The 16,709-nt window shown below is 38.5% G+C and overlaps 1 protein-coding gene across 1 annotated transcript in view; it reads right to left on the bottom strand.

Moving 5' to 3' along the window:
• Window positions 1-16,709, bottom strand: part of LOC113108102 (RING finger protein 17-like) — a 44,538-nt gene that overhangs the window by 9,506 nt on the left and 18,323 nt on the right. Inside the window, 13 exon segments of the mRNA XM_026270919.1 lie at window positions 7,487-7,606; window positions 7,723-7,886; window positions 9,615-9,862; window positions 10,321-10,433; window positions 11,321-11,411; window positions 11,706-11,818; window positions 11,888-12,032; window positions 13,107-13,343; window positions 13,431-13,548; window positions 15,233-15,347; window positions 15,690-15,805; window positions 15,921-16,074; window positions 16,164-16,296. Coding sequence (XP_026126704.1) covers window positions 7,487-7,606; window positions 7,723-7,886; window positions 9,615-9,862; window positions 10,321-10,433; window positions 11,321-11,411; window positions 11,706-11,818; window positions 11,888-12,032; window positions 13,107-13,343; window positions 13,431-13,548; window positions 15,233-15,347; window positions 15,690-15,805; window positions 15,921-16,074; window positions 16,164-16,296 — 1,867 coding nt within the window.

Raw genomic sequence — 16,709 nt, 5'->3', positions numbered from 1 at the left:
CATTTGGTCTCACAGCGGACGCAGTGAGAACTTTCCCGGTAGAGCACTTACGTTTTCTCTTTCGTCCAGCGAGCATTGGGTCTCACAGCGGACGCAGTGTGAGAAAATCTCCCGGTCAAGCTCTCATTTCCCTCTTTCCTGTTTTCTCTTTCTGTCCAGCGAGCATTTGGTCTCACAGCGGACGCAGTGAGAACTTTCCCGGTAGAGCACTTACGTTTTCTCTTTCGTCCAGCGAGCATTTGGTCTCACAACGGACGCAGTGTGAGAAAATCTCCCGGTCAAGCTTTCATTTTCTCTCTTTCCTGTTTTCTCTTTCGGTCCAGCGAGCAATGGTCTCACAGCGGAGAAAGGCACAACTCGCCTGATCAGTCGCTCCAAATTACAATTGCTCCCCGTTGCAGGCCAGCAGGGCCCGTCAGTCCAGGTACAGTGAGCCGCCATCACAGGCCCACTGGACAAACATTCAGACCCTTTCTCGAGATGCCAGCCCGCCAAACGTGGCACTCATTTGGGGGGGTCTTTAGTTCGGCCGGCTGTCCTCCTGCTCTTTAGCTTTTTGGGGGGTACTCTAGGTTCGGGCCATTCCCGAGCTCGGAGCCCCTTCCCCGGACAGCACGCCAAATACGCATTATAATATTCAGTTAATTATATGTAAGTGTGAACTCGTGAAATGTAGTTTCATAACAAGGTTCGGGAGAAGCACGTCAGATACTTAACCTAATTAGCACAGGTGGAACCACTCAAGATAATCAACCTTAGGGTATAAATACAGCTGAATCAGCCTACCTGTCTCTATTGACGGTTTATCAGCATCCCCCCTCCACCCCTTCGCCTCCACTAGAGTTCACTTTACACTTTCATATATGGGGGGGTACTCTAGGTTCGGGCCATTCCCGAGCTCGGAGCCCCTTCCCCGGACAGCACGCCAAATACGCATTATAATATTCAGTTAATTATATGTAAGTGTGAACTCGTGAAAATATCTTAAACTGCGTTCCAAAGATAAACGGAGGTCTCACGGGTTTGGAACAACATGAGGGTAAGTTATTAATTACATAATTTAGATTTTTGGCTGAACCCTTTAAGTTTTCATTACAGTATTGCTAAAATAACCATAAAGTCTCACCACAAGAATTCAATTCATAAGTTCTTGGGGTCATGTTTTATGACCGTATATAAAAAAAATATTTGTATAATGCATATATTAAAGCACATCCTATTTGTAGGACCACACTGAAGATATTGATTGGATGAAAATTAACTCAAAATGCAAAAAGACTTTAAAAGGCTCTGAAATATGCGTTTTCTTTATGCAGAAATTACATTTTAAATATTTTACAAATATTGATTTTTTTTTTTTTTTTTTTTTTTTTTTTGTGCAAATCTTTATTTTATTTGTTACCATAAAATGGTGAGACACAATGGTTTGCACCATGTTGATATTTTTTTTTTTTTTTTTTTTTTTTATTTTTTTTTTTTTATTGTCAGTTCAATGATCAGAAGTACACAGATACAGTGTCAGACATACAAAATAAGAACAAAGCAAAATACAATGGAAAGGAAGAAGGAAAAAAAAAAAAAAAGTCAAATGATAAAATACATTACAAGTACAGGGAATCACAAATTAGAGAGTCAAGGAAGGTTCTTTATATAATGCCAAAGAGGTGACCATATCCGCCAAAAGTCATCAGATTTTCGGTGCACGTCATATGTAAGTTTCTCAAGCGGGAGTAATATAGATATTTTAGACATCCACATTTTGAAAGAAGGAACCTGAGGAGATGACCATAATAGTAGTATGCATTTCTTTGCCAGATACACCAAAATTAAGAACATATGTTTCACATGAGAATCAAACACTGTCTCAACTCCAACAGATAACATGTACAATTCCAAGGAGAAACAAAACTGTAACCCAAAGAGTTCTTGTAAAAAGTTATGTATTTTGTTCCAAAAAGGGATGATTCTGCTACAGTACCAAAAACAGTGAAGAAATGTTCCCTTATGTTTTTTGCAATTAAAACATAGGCCAGTCGAATTTCTATAGATTTTCTTTAAACGTAATGGTGTGAGATAAATTCTATTGATGAATTTGTAGTTAAGTTCGTGAACTCCCAATGAATTACATTTAAAGTATAAGTTGTTAATTAGGGCGATCCAATCATCATTGTCAATTTCATGACCTAAGTCCTTTTCCCAAACGTTCTTCAAACTATCTAATGAGGAAGTACATGTATCAGAAAGGGCATCATATATCACTGAGATTATTCCCTTGGAAAAATTGTTTGTCACAATTTGTTCAATGGCAGTAAGTTTGAGTCTTAGTTTACAATTATCTGATAAAGGTTTTATAAAGTGACGCAACTGGAGATATTTGAAAAAGTTTGCTTGTGGTATATTATATTGACATGAAAGTTGTTGGAAAGATTTTAATGTATTCTCTAAAAAAAGGCAAGATATAGTTGAGATCCCTAATTTAGACCAGTCTGAAAGACCTATATTATGTAATGAAATAGGAAAATCTGGATTATAGGCAATAGGGGAAAGCAAAGAAAGGTTGGCTGGAATTTTAAGATATGTTCTGACATCTCTCCATACCAAAAGAGTGTTTAGAATAATAGGATTTGTTGAAATGTTTTTGATTTTTCTAAAATTTTTAATAAAAGGCAGAAATTTTATTGGAAGGGGGGCACAAACCGTTGCTTCTATATTAACCCACATGGAGTCAGTCCGTTCATTATACCAACTGACCATATGTTTCACTTGTGCTGACCAATAATAAAATTGTAAATTTGGTAAAGCGATGCCTCCCTTCTCTTTTGGTTTTGTCAACTTATTAAAATTAATACGGGGCATTTTATTGTTCCAAATGAATTTAGATAAGTGTTTGTTAATGTCTTTGAAAAAATGATTAGCTAAGTAACAGGGGAGGGACTGAAATAAATATAAAAACTTTGGAAGAATATTCATTCTAATTACATTTATTCTGCCTAAGAAGGATATAGGGAGAGAATGCCAAGTAATAAGATCTTTTTTAATTCTGCCAACAAGAGGCGTATAGTTTATATTAAATAAATCATCCAATTTTGGTGAAATGAAAATACCTAGGTATTTAAAACCAGATGTTGTTATTTTGAAAGGTGAAAGAGGCAAAAGGTCAGAGATATTAGAAATATTAATAGGGAGCGCCACGGATTTGGTAAGATTAATCTTGTATCCAGATAACATGCTGTAATCTGAAATACATTTTAATAATGCAGGGATTGATTTTTCAGGTTCTGAAGAATACAGCAATACATCGTCTGCATACAGGGATATGCGATGTTCATCATTTCCCACTTTTATTCCAAAAAAGTTTTGGCACTGTCTAACAGATTCAGCAAGAGGTTCAATTATGAGGGCAAAGAGCAGGGGTGAAAGGGGACAGCCCTGCCTCGTACCTCTTTGAATATCAAAAGGTTTTGAAATCAAACCATTTGTAGTCACTGTAGCTTGGGGATTAGAGTAAAGTAATTTTATTAATTTGATCAATTTTGAGCCCAAATTGAATTTCTTAAGGGTGGCAAATAGAAATTTCCATTCCACCCTGTCAAACGCTTTTTCTGCGTCCAGGGAAATAATAAGGGCGGGGAGTTTATGTTCTTGAGTTACATTTATCAAATTTAGGAGCCGACGTATGTTATCTGTACCAAAGCGTGCTTTTATGAATCCCGTCTGGTCTGGTTTAATAATATGTGGTAAAACAGTTTCAAGTCTACGAGCAAGAATTTTAGCAAGAATTTTGTAATCTGTATTCAGAAGACTTATTGGCCGATAGGAAGCACACTCCTGGGGATCTTTGTCTTTTTTGGGTATTAAACAAATTGATGCTGTTCTCCATGATTCAGGGGCTACTCCATTATCTAATAAATTTTGAAGGGCAGGCATTAGAATATGAGAAATTTCTGGCCAAAATGACTTCTAAAACTCGCAGGGAAAACCGTCCGGACCTGGAGATTTGTTAGAAGGCATGGATTGAATAGCATTAAAGACTTCTTCTGGTGACAAAGGCGAATCTAAAAATATCTTGTCTTCTTCAGAGATGGCTGTAAGTGGAAGTTTATCTAAAAATTCAATGATATCCGATTGTTCAGCAGTGATTTGAGATTTATATAGTTCTTTATAAAAATTTTTAAATAGGTTATTAATCAAATCAAGATTATACGTGACCGAGCCATCTGGAGTTTTTAATGATTTAATTGTTCTCTCATTTAATTTTTTTTTATCTGATGTGCCAATAATTTATCTGATTTGTTAGCATATTCATAATATTTTTGTTTGGAGAAAAAGAGTAGTTTTTTTATGTGATTTGTGTGATCCAAATTAAGTTCAGCTCTAGCTTGGCATAATTGGGCCCAATTTGTTTGATTAGGGGCTTTACTATGTAAACATTCCAATCTTTTTACTTCTCGTTCTAATTCTTGCCTTTTTTTTGACCAAGCCTTTTTGCGTGCTGAGGAGTATGATATAATATGTCCCCGAATTGTGGCTTTAGCAGCGTCCCAAATAATTGCTGAAGAGACTGGTGAATTTCTATTATCTGACCAATAATTCTTAAAACCTTCTCGGACTAAGTCACAAAATGCTGAATCATTTAGCATGGAAGAGTTGAATCTCCAGATCCTGGTGGCCCTGCGGTTGTTTATAATCATGTCTAACTGAACTGGGGCATGATCAGACAGAACAATTGAACCAATTTCACTGGAGGATACAGTATGGAGGCAATGAGCTGGGGTAAAGATATAATCTATTCTAGAATAAGAGCAATGAGGATTGGAATAGAATGTATACTCCTTGCTACCCTTATTAAATTCCCTCCAAGCATCAACGATACCGGCCTCGTTACAGAGTTTTTTAAGAACAAGAGAGGATCTAGGATTAGTAAATGTATCAGAAGGGGATTTGTCCATTTTTTGGTCCATGACACAGTTAAAATCTCCGGCACAGACCCCCATACCTTTACAGTATTGACTAAACAGAAGAATTACTTTAGATATAAATTTAGGGGAGTCTTCGTTTGGAGCGTATATATTAATTATGGTAAAAGGTTCCCCATAAACTGTACCAGTAATTAAGATATATCTTCCATCCGGGTCACTAATTTGATCCTCTAAAACAAAAGGAAAGTGTTTATGAATTAAAATAACAGTACCTCTTTTCCTTGTGTTTGCTTTACAAGTTGAGAAAAATAATTGCCCTACCCAATCTCGCTTTAATTTCAAGTGCTCAGAGTCAGACAGGTGTGTCTCTTGAAGCATAGCTATGTTAGCTCTCTGTTTTTTAAGGTGCGTTAGAATTTTTTTCCTTTTGATCACATTGCCTAACCCTTTAACATTCCATGTAATAAGCCTAACCGAATTGTCCATTGTCATCAGTTACAGAAAAATGGAAACGAAAGAGAATTCGATTTAAGACTGAGGCATGTCTGACAAAGTAGCAAAACTGACACAAATATTTTTTGCATTTTAACAACGAAAACATGATATAACGAGAAAAAAAAAAACCCTCCCACCCCCCCTCCCTCAGTCTCGTCCCCAAACGACGAGCCAACCCTAGAGAGAAACTCAGGTTACTGTACCCGATTGGTATTACCCCTAAAGACAAGACAACCCATACCAAATGGTAGTACAGAATTATACCCATAGGGAGGCACACCTTTGTAACCAGCCAGTCCCCCTTTTTTGGTCAAGCATCCGAGGTTGATACACTACCGTAGCCACAACAAAATAATCAGTAAAAATTATGCTAATATATTAACTTAAAATAGCCGGCCATATGTCTAACAAAAGTAAAATAAATAAATTGGAAGTAGATTTACCTCTATAAAGTGGCCACAACAGGATAATCCGTAGTGAGGATATTATAATATAAAAATAATTTATGTGTAAGAAAAAGACAACCTAAGATAACCGGCCATGTATTTGAAATTAAATTTACCTCAGAGTTTTCTGTAAAGTTAACAGTGTAAGGCCCTCAAAGTTTTAAGAATAACCACTTGTGATGCATTCATGTCCTTTATGTCCTTTATAGTTACTTATCTTTCAGAGTCTTTAAAAACTCTGTGACAGCCGCTGGAGTGGAAAAGACGTGCATCTCCGTTTCGTGAAGGCATCTGATTTTTGCAGGGTAAACGAAGCCTCTAAACATGTTACGGCCGGAAAGTATTTTCCTGACATCATCGAACTCTCGGCGTTTCTTCAGCACCTCAGCGGACACGTCCTGGAAGAAGCGCAGTTGACTCCCGTCGTGACTGATGCTGCGTTTTCTCCGCGCTGCCTGCAGGATGAATTCCTTATCCGTGTATCGTAGAAAACGGACCAGGACGCTTCGCGGGGGGCGATTTGCTCCCGGGACCGGGCCGAGAGATCTGTGAGCTCTCTCGATCTCGAAACGTGAATCGGGTGCAAGGTCCAGCCACTCCGGGAGCCTCTTCGAAAGGAACTGTGCCATGGGTTCAGAGCCTTCAGTTTTCTCAGGGAGACCGACGATTCTCAGGTTTTTACGTCTGCTTCGATTCTCCAGGTCATCTACTTTAGCTCTTAATGATGTCAGTTCTTTGTCCAGAGATGCAATTTTACTATCACGAGCCGGCATGCTATCTTCGACATCGGAGATTCTGCGCTCAGCCTCAGTTAAACGCGTTTCGTTCGAGTCCACTCTACCAGACAAATTGGAAATCGTTTCTTGAATTGAAGTAACCGAGGTAGAAATATTGTCCAATCGATTATCGATCGCACTTAGTCTACCTTCGATATTGGCCAAACTGGATCCCAACGAACGGATTTCCATCAGCATAATGTCGGCCTGATCAGACGAGGTCTCCTGCTCCGCCTCAGCGTGCTTTTTCTTTGTATTTCTGGATGAACGGGAATTAAACAGTGGAAACTCCCGTGTTTCTTTACTCTCGGACATTGTTTAATGTTTTTAGGACTAGATACGTCGAATATTGACCGAATGAAACATAGAAAACTTTAAAAAGAAAGGGAACTGGCACGGAGCTAACAAGCTAAGCCGCCATCTTACTCGAGGCCGCTCCCTCCCCCCTCACAAATATTAATTTTGAGGTTAAATATAAGAGTTCTAATAAATGTGTTACATTAAGGGGAAATTGTCACAAAATAAATTTAGAAATCTCAACCATCAGGTTAAAATAGGGATTTATGAGTTGATGAAAAGCTGATAACTAAATAAAAAAAAAATGTAAAACTAAATTAAACTAACAAACTTTTTTTAGCTTTAAATGATGCCCATTGATCAACAACAACAACAAAAAATTCTAATATGTTACAATGTATTGTTAAGCTATTGATATATTATCTTAGGTAAAAAAGGTTTAATTGACAAAAATGTTTGGAAATCCCTGTGTTAAGAGTGAACTGTAAGGATGATCACATTGGCCAGTTTAAATTGGAAACAATCAAATTCATATTAGCACAGAGACGCATACCGGTATGACTCCATTTATCTGACAGGGCACACAGAGCTGCGGCACATCCTCACAGAGAACCATGGGGTACACATGACAAACCGGGATACTCTCCACAAGTCCCTGATCCACATATTGGACCTGGAACAGTTACATCACAAACTGGTAACAAAACAATATGACCCAAGGTGTTTACATTTGAGATTATGAATTTTTTTTTATATGAAAGTGATGCAATGCTTTGAAAGCTCACTGACCTTCACGTGTCCTCCAATGACCTCCTGCACCTGACCTCTGTACCAGAACATGTCGGTTCCCATGACAGCACATCCCAAAACTCCTTTCCAGTTGTAGTTCTTCGGTCTTGGCAGGGTTTTAATGTGCTGTTGCAGCCGCTCCCGTAAGCGATCAAACTCGCACACTGAACACGTCAGAAAACAATTCTGTATTATGGAGTTTTTAAAGGAACACTCCGACTTTTTGGGACTTTAGCTTATTCACAGTATCCCCCAGAGTTAGATAAGTCCATACATACCTTTTTCATTTCTGTGCGTTCTGTAAGTGTTATTTGAGGCACCCACCGCTAGCCTAGCTTAGCACAAAGACTGGATGTAAATGGATACTGTTAGCATAGTAATCCCAATAAGTGACAAAATAATGCAAACATTTTCCTATTTACATGTTGTGATCTGTATAGTCACAGCGTGTAAAAATAACAAGGCTATATGAGACAGAGACCGTTTTTAATCGTATAAATACTGGGAACTATATTCTCACTAGGCGTAGGGGCACAGCTAATGTTACTTGGGCGGAGTGATTTGCGCAGCACACGAGACGCGCTGTTGATGGTTCCGTAAACAAAACAAGTGACTAGCTAGACGTGACTTGTGGTCATGGCTGACTTTGAGGAATTGTCAGACTCAGAGGAATTTTACTGTGTATCAAACCAAGATCCAGAACCATATAGTTTTGAGCCAGAATACACAGACGAGGAGTTACAAACTTTGGAAGCTGTAAGACAAGATGTCGAAGCGAGAATCAGAACGAACACAGACTGGTGCTGTGTAAATGTGGAACATGCCAACCTATGCTGACAGAAACCGAATGCCTTTGTTGTAATGAATGGGACCGGGTATTGCCATCAATGTCAAGGCTTGATGACAATCAAAATATTTGCGTCACTACCACAGAAGATTTCTCTGCCCTAATACACCCGGCAGTTGTCGCTTTTTTTCCCCATTGTGACAAGATCAACTGGAAGAAACGCTCCATGCCGAGTGAACCTAATGGTCAGCTGTCCACCAAGTAAGTGATTTTGTTATAATGATCACGAGCAATGTGTTCATGACAACACAATAATAACAATAAATGGGATACACGGAGCCCCTATTCATGGAATAGTGTCACTACTAAGGTTATATTACATTAGCATGGCACTGTTACAGTTTGGCTAATGTTAGTCATAAATGTAATATCACATATAAATGTAACACTCTGCTCATCACCACAGCGCGTCTCGTGTGCTGCCCTAATCACTCCACCCAAGTAGCCACTCCGCCCAAGTAACATTAGCTGTGCTCCTACGCCTAGTGAGAATATAGTTCCCAGTATTTATACGATTAAAACGGTCTCTGTCTCATATAGCCTTGTTATTTTTACACGCTGTGACTATACAGATCACAACATGTAAATAGGAAAATGTTTGCATTATTTTGTCACTTATTGGGATTACTATGCTAACAGTATCCTTTACATCCAGTCTTTGTGCTAAGCTAGGCTAGGTGGGTGCCTCAAATAACACTTACAGAACGCACAGAAATGAAAAAGGTATGTATGGACTTATCTAACTCTGGGGGATACTGTGAATAAGCTAAAGTCCCAAAAAGTCAAGAGTGTTCCTTTAAGCATTTTCAATAACATATTACCACAGTCATTAACTCATGACTGCCCACATACATGAGTTATCAGTTTTCAGTAACTTTGCAGTAGCAGCTGCTACTAGCCAATCCTAACAGATGTCATTTACAGCTTAAATCTTAAAGGTTTAGCAGCAAAAATGCTCAGCTTGAAAGGATGAAAAGTGATGATAGAAAATTGTCATAAAAACAAAATTACTGACTGTTTTAGTGAGAAATAAAACGACACACACCTGCTTGGTATGTCATTGCGTAAATGACACCTTGTTCGGAGATGGCCGAGATGTTCATGAGCGTGTGTCCACAGGGAGGCAGCTCTGGAGGGGGGTATGAGTGTGTCTGCACTCTCTCTGGTGGTGGGTTGATTCGAGGGCTGGGTGTGGGTGGTGTCTGAGGAAGGCTTGTGATTCTCTGTGGCTCAGGAATCTTCTCACTCAACACACACTGCTCTGAGAAGACTGTTTCGGATATGGGAGCAGCCCTAGAAAAACGGTTTACTTACCATATTTTCCGGACTATAAGTCATACTATTTTTTCACAGTTTGGCTGGTTCTGCTACTTATAGTCAGGTGCGACTTATTTATCCAAATTAATTTGACATGAACCGAGAGAATTGAACCAAGAGAAAACATTACCGTCTCCAGCCGCGAGAGGGCACTCTATGCTGCTCAGTGCTCCTGTAGTCTACACTGAAGACATAGAGCGCCCTCTCGCGGCTGGAGACGGTAATGTTTTCTCTTGGTTCTTGGTTCTAAATAAATGCGACTTATAGTCCAGTGCGACTTGTATGTTTTTTTCCCTCCTCATGACGTATTTTGGTAAGATGCGACTTATACTTAGGTGTGACTTATAGTCCAAAAAATACGGTAGTATACACCGAGATCAACATAAACAGTCATGTGAATGATAAGCATACAGAGCAGAAACTTTTTTTCTTACTTTCTCTCCTTTAGAGCAAGTCCTTCACTGATGAGGAAATCGGCGAAACTGACGTTTTGACCAGCACGGTTTGAACAGAACAGAGACACCAGCACTGGCCTGGCGGATGGGTCCTGAGAGGAAAAATACACCAAGTTTTTTTTTTTTTTTGACACAGATAGGGATATGCCGGTATCTAATTTTCCTGTTGCAATTAATTGCTCATGCTTTTATCACGGTAAATGGTATTATCATGGTATTGCAATTTAGTTTTAAAAAGTGCTCAAAATATAGTATAATATGATATAGGTTAAATAACTTTTTTCTAACAAAAAATAAAGCAATTCAGAAATATATATAAAGTTAGATGTTTTGCACAGATTAAAGTGCAAAAGAACTATAAAGACCAATAAGTAAGAAGAACATCATAGCAAATACACAAATCTCAATGCCTATTTAAAATGATTTAAATAGGTTTTAGAAAGTAGTGCAGCTGGTTTATATATGGGGTTTCCAGGGTAAGGACTGCATTCTCTGCAGTTTAGTGCCATCTGCTGTCAGAGAGTGAATGTGCTTTCATTCAGCGCGTCTCTCATGTGTTCCTCCATGTTCTTCTCTTGCATGCTTGTTTACATCAGAGCACACACACAAGTCTTTCAAGCAGCATGCAGCGGTGATGTGCATTTTGACCAGTTGATTGGAATAGTTTTCATAAAATGCATTTCAAATTCTGAATAATTTGTAATCTATAATTATTTGCGGTATTTATAAGTGCCCACGATAACAATATCGTGCATATTTATTACCGTAATATATCGCATTACCGAATACGGGCACAAGTCTAGACACAGATAACTTTTCCATAGTTTTATAACTCCTTTACATTGATACAGTTTTTAGAATAGCAAACAATGTTCACAGATCATTTTCATATTTCTACTTGTGTTTTTGGATTTAAATTTTGGTTTCATGCTTGTTATTTTTTTTTGGTGGGAATTTGATCCCATACATTTGTTCTAACCTTTATGTTCATTACAGCCATGGCACCAGTCAAGTAGTGAGAGATGAAGTCACACGCCGTGGCTGTCCAAGCGGAGCGACCACCAGCTGGCCTGAGAGTTGGACAAGAAGGTAAAGAAGAACAGGAGGGAAGAAAATGTATATGTAATTACAAATTTAAAAACAACTTCACATTGTGAAACACTAAAAGCATTAATACATTACAAATTTGACTGGGTAAGTCTTGTTTGAAGTTGTGGTAAAATAGTGGACTGTTTAAATGTTAATCATAATAATAGAGATCATACACTTTTAGTACTCCCCTTGAACAAGGTTCTGCAAAGTGTATATAAACTGTGCATGCTCATCTGATAGTGAGAAAATGAGTGCTCCATCAGATTGTTTACCTTACACCACTGAGGTTACATTCGAGTAAGAAGGATCCGATCAGATCAGGACTGAGTGGTCTGAGATTGTTTACATGAACTTTGACTTTATTGCCAAAGTCACAACGCAAAACCTATAAAGAAAACAACACTCAAATTAAATTAAAATCCCACTCTTTTCAGATTTATTCAACTATATCTACCTCTGCAACACCATTAGTGGACACACTGCACACTTTTCCTCTTTCCCAAACCCCGGTGTTGTTGGCAGCACAGAACATCTCTGCTTCCCAGAGCATCTCTTGTGGCTCTGACTTCGAGAAGAGACTCTTCAGTGTGTCGTGGATTCTGCAAATATTGCATGCAAAATGGCAGCATTATGACAGAATACCAACCTCTTGAGCTAAATAGATGCGTCACTGAAAACAGGACTTTATTTGTTATTTTGAAAAGAGGTTTGATGTACAATAAGACTGTGCCGATAGACATGGGTATTGTGTATCGATGATAGTTAAAGATATCGCCTGTGGCTGATGCCTTTGACAAATTCAAGACAACGATTATTATAATATTAGGGCTTATTTGATCTATCATTTTTTTTTAGTGTTGTGCGATATAAACAATCACACATACAATTCCATTGAATTTCTAAATGCAATGGCCAATTCAGATTAGTCATCGCTGATACAAGAGTTTTGTTGTTCAGTGTGTGCTTGCTGACAGAAATCAGCTCTCTCACCAATTCTTTCAGCATAAACTACATAATTTCTATTAAACTGTCATCCTGTTAAATACGCATTCAGTCATAATAAATATACTTTAGAACATCCATATGCTATTTTACTGCAAATATATAATGTGTAGTTAAGCCGCGTTTCCACTGCAGGAACTTTACCCAGGAACTAGGGACTTTGGGCTGGTACTCAGAGTGTTTCATGCAATCAGAATAATGCAATGAGCAAGTCTGCGTTTTTTAGACACTTAATAATATCACATCGGTTTGTGCTTTCAGAATCGCTGAATCTGCTGCGGTCGTTCCTTCACATCTGCAGCGGAGACCTGAACCAAGAAGTTGGGCACCAGATAACACGGTAACCAGTTAAACCGTAACACCGGAGAGTGCCAGTATGTTTTCCTATTGTTTTTGTGATAGAATGCAACTTTCTCCATTCCCAGGAGCAGAAGCCGCCATTACGCGAGATGTAAACAGTGTGACGCGTCGATGCATTTTTGTAGTCGACGTAATCGATGACGTCGACACGTTGTTGCAGCACTAGTTCCTGGTTCCTGCGGTGGAAACACACCGAGTACCAGCCCAAAGTCCCTAGTTCTTGGGTAAAGTTCCAGCGGTGGCAACGCGGCTTATGACTGGAGCATATCGACCAACACTAATGTACAATTATGGACTGAGGAAATCGGCACCTCTTCAGCTGGTCGTCAAACTGCAGCAGCTGCACATAGATGTTTCCAGGAGAGGTGACAAGTGTCACACGAACTTCGATATCTTTGACGCATGTGGGCAGAATTAGATTGGGCTTCAGCTTTTCAGCAACAGGAGGAGGAGGAGGAGGAGGAGTCAGAACAACAGACAGAGGCTCCTCTTCAAATGGAGGGTCCCACACTGTCGTCTCCATGGGCTGGGCATCTTTAATCTGGCTCCTGATGAAGCAGGAGAAAATTAATATTGAATACAATGGATGGGTGGAAGATAGATAGATAAATAGAATGGTCTTTTTCATGACTTACTGTTTAATAGAAACAGCGAGACCATTTCTAACCAGTATATCTCCAATACTGTCTCCAGTGCAATCTTCACCAATCTCATACAGACACACAGGTACAGGTCTAGTGTCGGACACAAGCTCTAAATAAAAGTGAGAAATTCAAGCAAAGATGTACAGTATGCCACATTACTCTCCAAATTATTTAATGATGTCACATTGCACACATTATTATGGAAAATAGATTTTAAAAGCAGTGATATTTTTCATATGTCTTTGTGTTTCTGCTAGAGGTCTTCATGGGTCCTGGAAAACTGTCGGAACATTGCCGGGTCTCCTTCTGTGTGAACGCAAACACATCATGGGATTGATTCCAGGATTGATCCCAGGTTGGGGACCTAGTAATATTGCCAGGTTCAGTCCCAGAACGAGCTCTTTGTGAACAAAAGCCAGAACTAAAAGGTAGGGATTTTACCCTGTAGGTTTTTTTTTTTCCCGGAAGTGCGCCCGCGTGCACAGACTACATTGTAACTGTTTGCTATGTCATTTGTGTGGAAGTATTTCGAAATCTGTGCGCAGGACACGGGCAGAGCTACACATCTGAGGCACAGATAGCAGGAAGCAAACAGCCGACTGCACGAAATATGAGTCACTTTCCAGCGCTCAATGAAGCTGCCTCAGTGTATCTGTACCTGTCCACACCCTTTGCAAGCGGAGACAGTGAAGGGATATTCAGCTCAACTTCTCACGTGTTGGATGAGAAACGAAACGGACTAAACTGTGACAAAACTGAAATGTTTTTTTTTGTAAAGTAGAACTTGCATACACGTTTGAAAAGCCAGAAGTAAACGTCAGTTCTGTATAAGATGATTATTTTTATTTTTCCTTAAAATTACATAGACTTAATTTGATTTAAAAATCACCTGCTGTAGAACACTGAAACAAGTGTTTAATTGATCCAATCAAAAAATGTTAGGGTAATAATGGACATCTAAATTTTTTAACTTGAGAAAATAGTTATTTATTTTTCATTTCCTCAAGTAAAAAAAAAAAAGAAAAAAAAAAAAAGTGAATCATTACAATTTTTTTTTTTTTAATTGGATGAATGAAACACTTTGCATTTTTGTTTTATTCGCACCAACATTATTTGATTTTAACATTTTGGAATAATGCATTTATATAGCATACTTTTGATTCACTATATCACTGGCAGAGTGAAAGTGAAAAATCTAGCGACGTGGGAACAATTGTCGGGGCACATTACCCATGTATTTTCCAGAACCGCAGTGTGAAAGGGGCTTTATAGATATGAGCTCCATCGGGAAAATCCACTCACTTCATTATGCTGCCTGTTCATATAGGGCTTTTCTTTTTTGTGAGCAGAAGCCTTTTGCCAAAGATCAGGTTGCAAACAACCCTATTTTATCATCAAACTGGCACATTTATTTTATTAAATCCACTGGTCACAATTGAAAGCCAAGCTCAGAAATAACTTGTATTCATCATGCAGGCAATAATATATAGTAGCCTAATAATAAATTAAATAAGTGTGAAATAAACCAAAGTACTGGAAAAGTGGCCAAATCTGTCTGCAGGACACAGATTTTTCCTGACTGACTGTGTGGCTGCAGGCTGTACACACGACAATTTACGTTTGGGACCAGTCGGGTTCAAAATTAATAGCTGTCGTGTCAGACTCGTGTCTTTTTTTAATCAGTTCGGTCTCGGGTCAGGTTTTTCTTTAAGATTTTTTAGATTTGAGTAATTCGGGTTGGATACAGATTTAAGAACTTGAGAAAATCCTCTAGTTTATGCATATAAACTTACTTTTTGCGACAACAGTGATAAGTTTATGCTCCACAAGATCCTTGAATACAACACAGGCTTCATCACTCCATGTTTCCTGTGGACTGACCACATCATTCAGACTGCACCACATGGCCTAAAAACAAATGGATAGACAGACTTCTTTAAGTTTGTTATTTATCAGATATTGAGGTGCGTTTTTAAGACATGCTTTGACAGACTTGCCACAGTATCATAATTTTCACACCGATACAGTATCCACTTTCAAACTGGTTACATTAACTGGTGGTAGTATGTGGTGCTGTGGGGTAATTTTCTCTGCACAATTACCGTGTACTGGCAAGTATTATTAAGATCAATGTGAAATTGATGTAGGAACAGTTGTCAAGTAGGTTACATTCATATTGTTCTCCGTTTAAACCAATATAAAATTTGGTCAATCACAGTCTCGAAGTATACACGTAAACCTAAATCTTACCATTTCTGGCAAAGCAAAGAACTCATCCTTTATCTGTCTCAGATCTTTCACAGAGAGAGTCTTTCTGTAGCCAAAGTCCACATACCGAACCTCAACCATCCTACCACCAGGGAAACCTGAAATATAAACACAGGCAATCCTTTTAACCTTTATAACACTGTATCAAAGTGACAATGGCTTTCTTTTATTGCATGTTTACATATCTGATATGTTGTACACACATGAACTCACCTATGACTTGAACCCTGCACCATTCGTGGTCATAGCCAGCGACGCAGGCCTGTGAGAGAGAAGGGCAGTAGATCTGGAACTCACTGTTTGCCTGGGGACGACTGTAACAGTCCTGGAGCTTTGAGTGCAACAGCAGGTACTCCATATTTTCAACCTGCACTCACCAAGGATGTGTAAATCTCATTTTCAGTTAATTATTTCATTTCATTTTGACATTATAATAAATGTGTTTTTGTTACTCACTAGTTGTACATAGAAGTCTGACGGTGTGTTCACATGAGAAACCATAGATTTGACCTCAGTATTGAGTGCAGGGCGAACTGATGGGTAGAAGAGCAGGGGTGCACTGCCAGGGGCGACTATAGGAGAGTAGAATCTGTACAGAAGTCATATTACAAACACTGTCAATGTTAACAAAATGTTAATTTTGTTTTATTCTGTTTTGTGTGATGGTTTACCAATAAGCTTTTTCAGGCATGTGAGCAGCTAGACTAGAGTACAAACAGAAGGAAAATCTGACCACGCCACCAGCACTTATTATTAAAAATATATATCTTAGCACATTAAAAGATACCTTATATTATAATAATACAAACTATTGTCCTGTAAAAAATAAAAAGCAGCATTTCATGATAATCATGATAACAATATAGTATATATTAAAATAAGGTACTATAATATATTAAAGTATATAGAATTATTATTATTAAAGTACCTGATCTTTATTTTGAATACCCCCTTACACCATCCCTAGCGCTACCAAATCTGCTCCTGGTGCCACCATCTGTA

Source organism: Carassius auratus, chromosome 9 (genome assembly GCF_003368295.1).
Source record: "Carassius auratus strain Wakin chromosome 9, ASM336829v1, whole genome shotgun sequence".
Taxonomy (NCBI): Eukaryota; Metazoa; Chordata; class Actinopteri; order Cypriniformes; family Cyprinidae; genus Carassius; species Carassius auratus.
The sequence above is the reverse complement of the archived record's forward strand: the minus strand, read 5'-3'. Positions and strand labels throughout refer to the sequence as shown.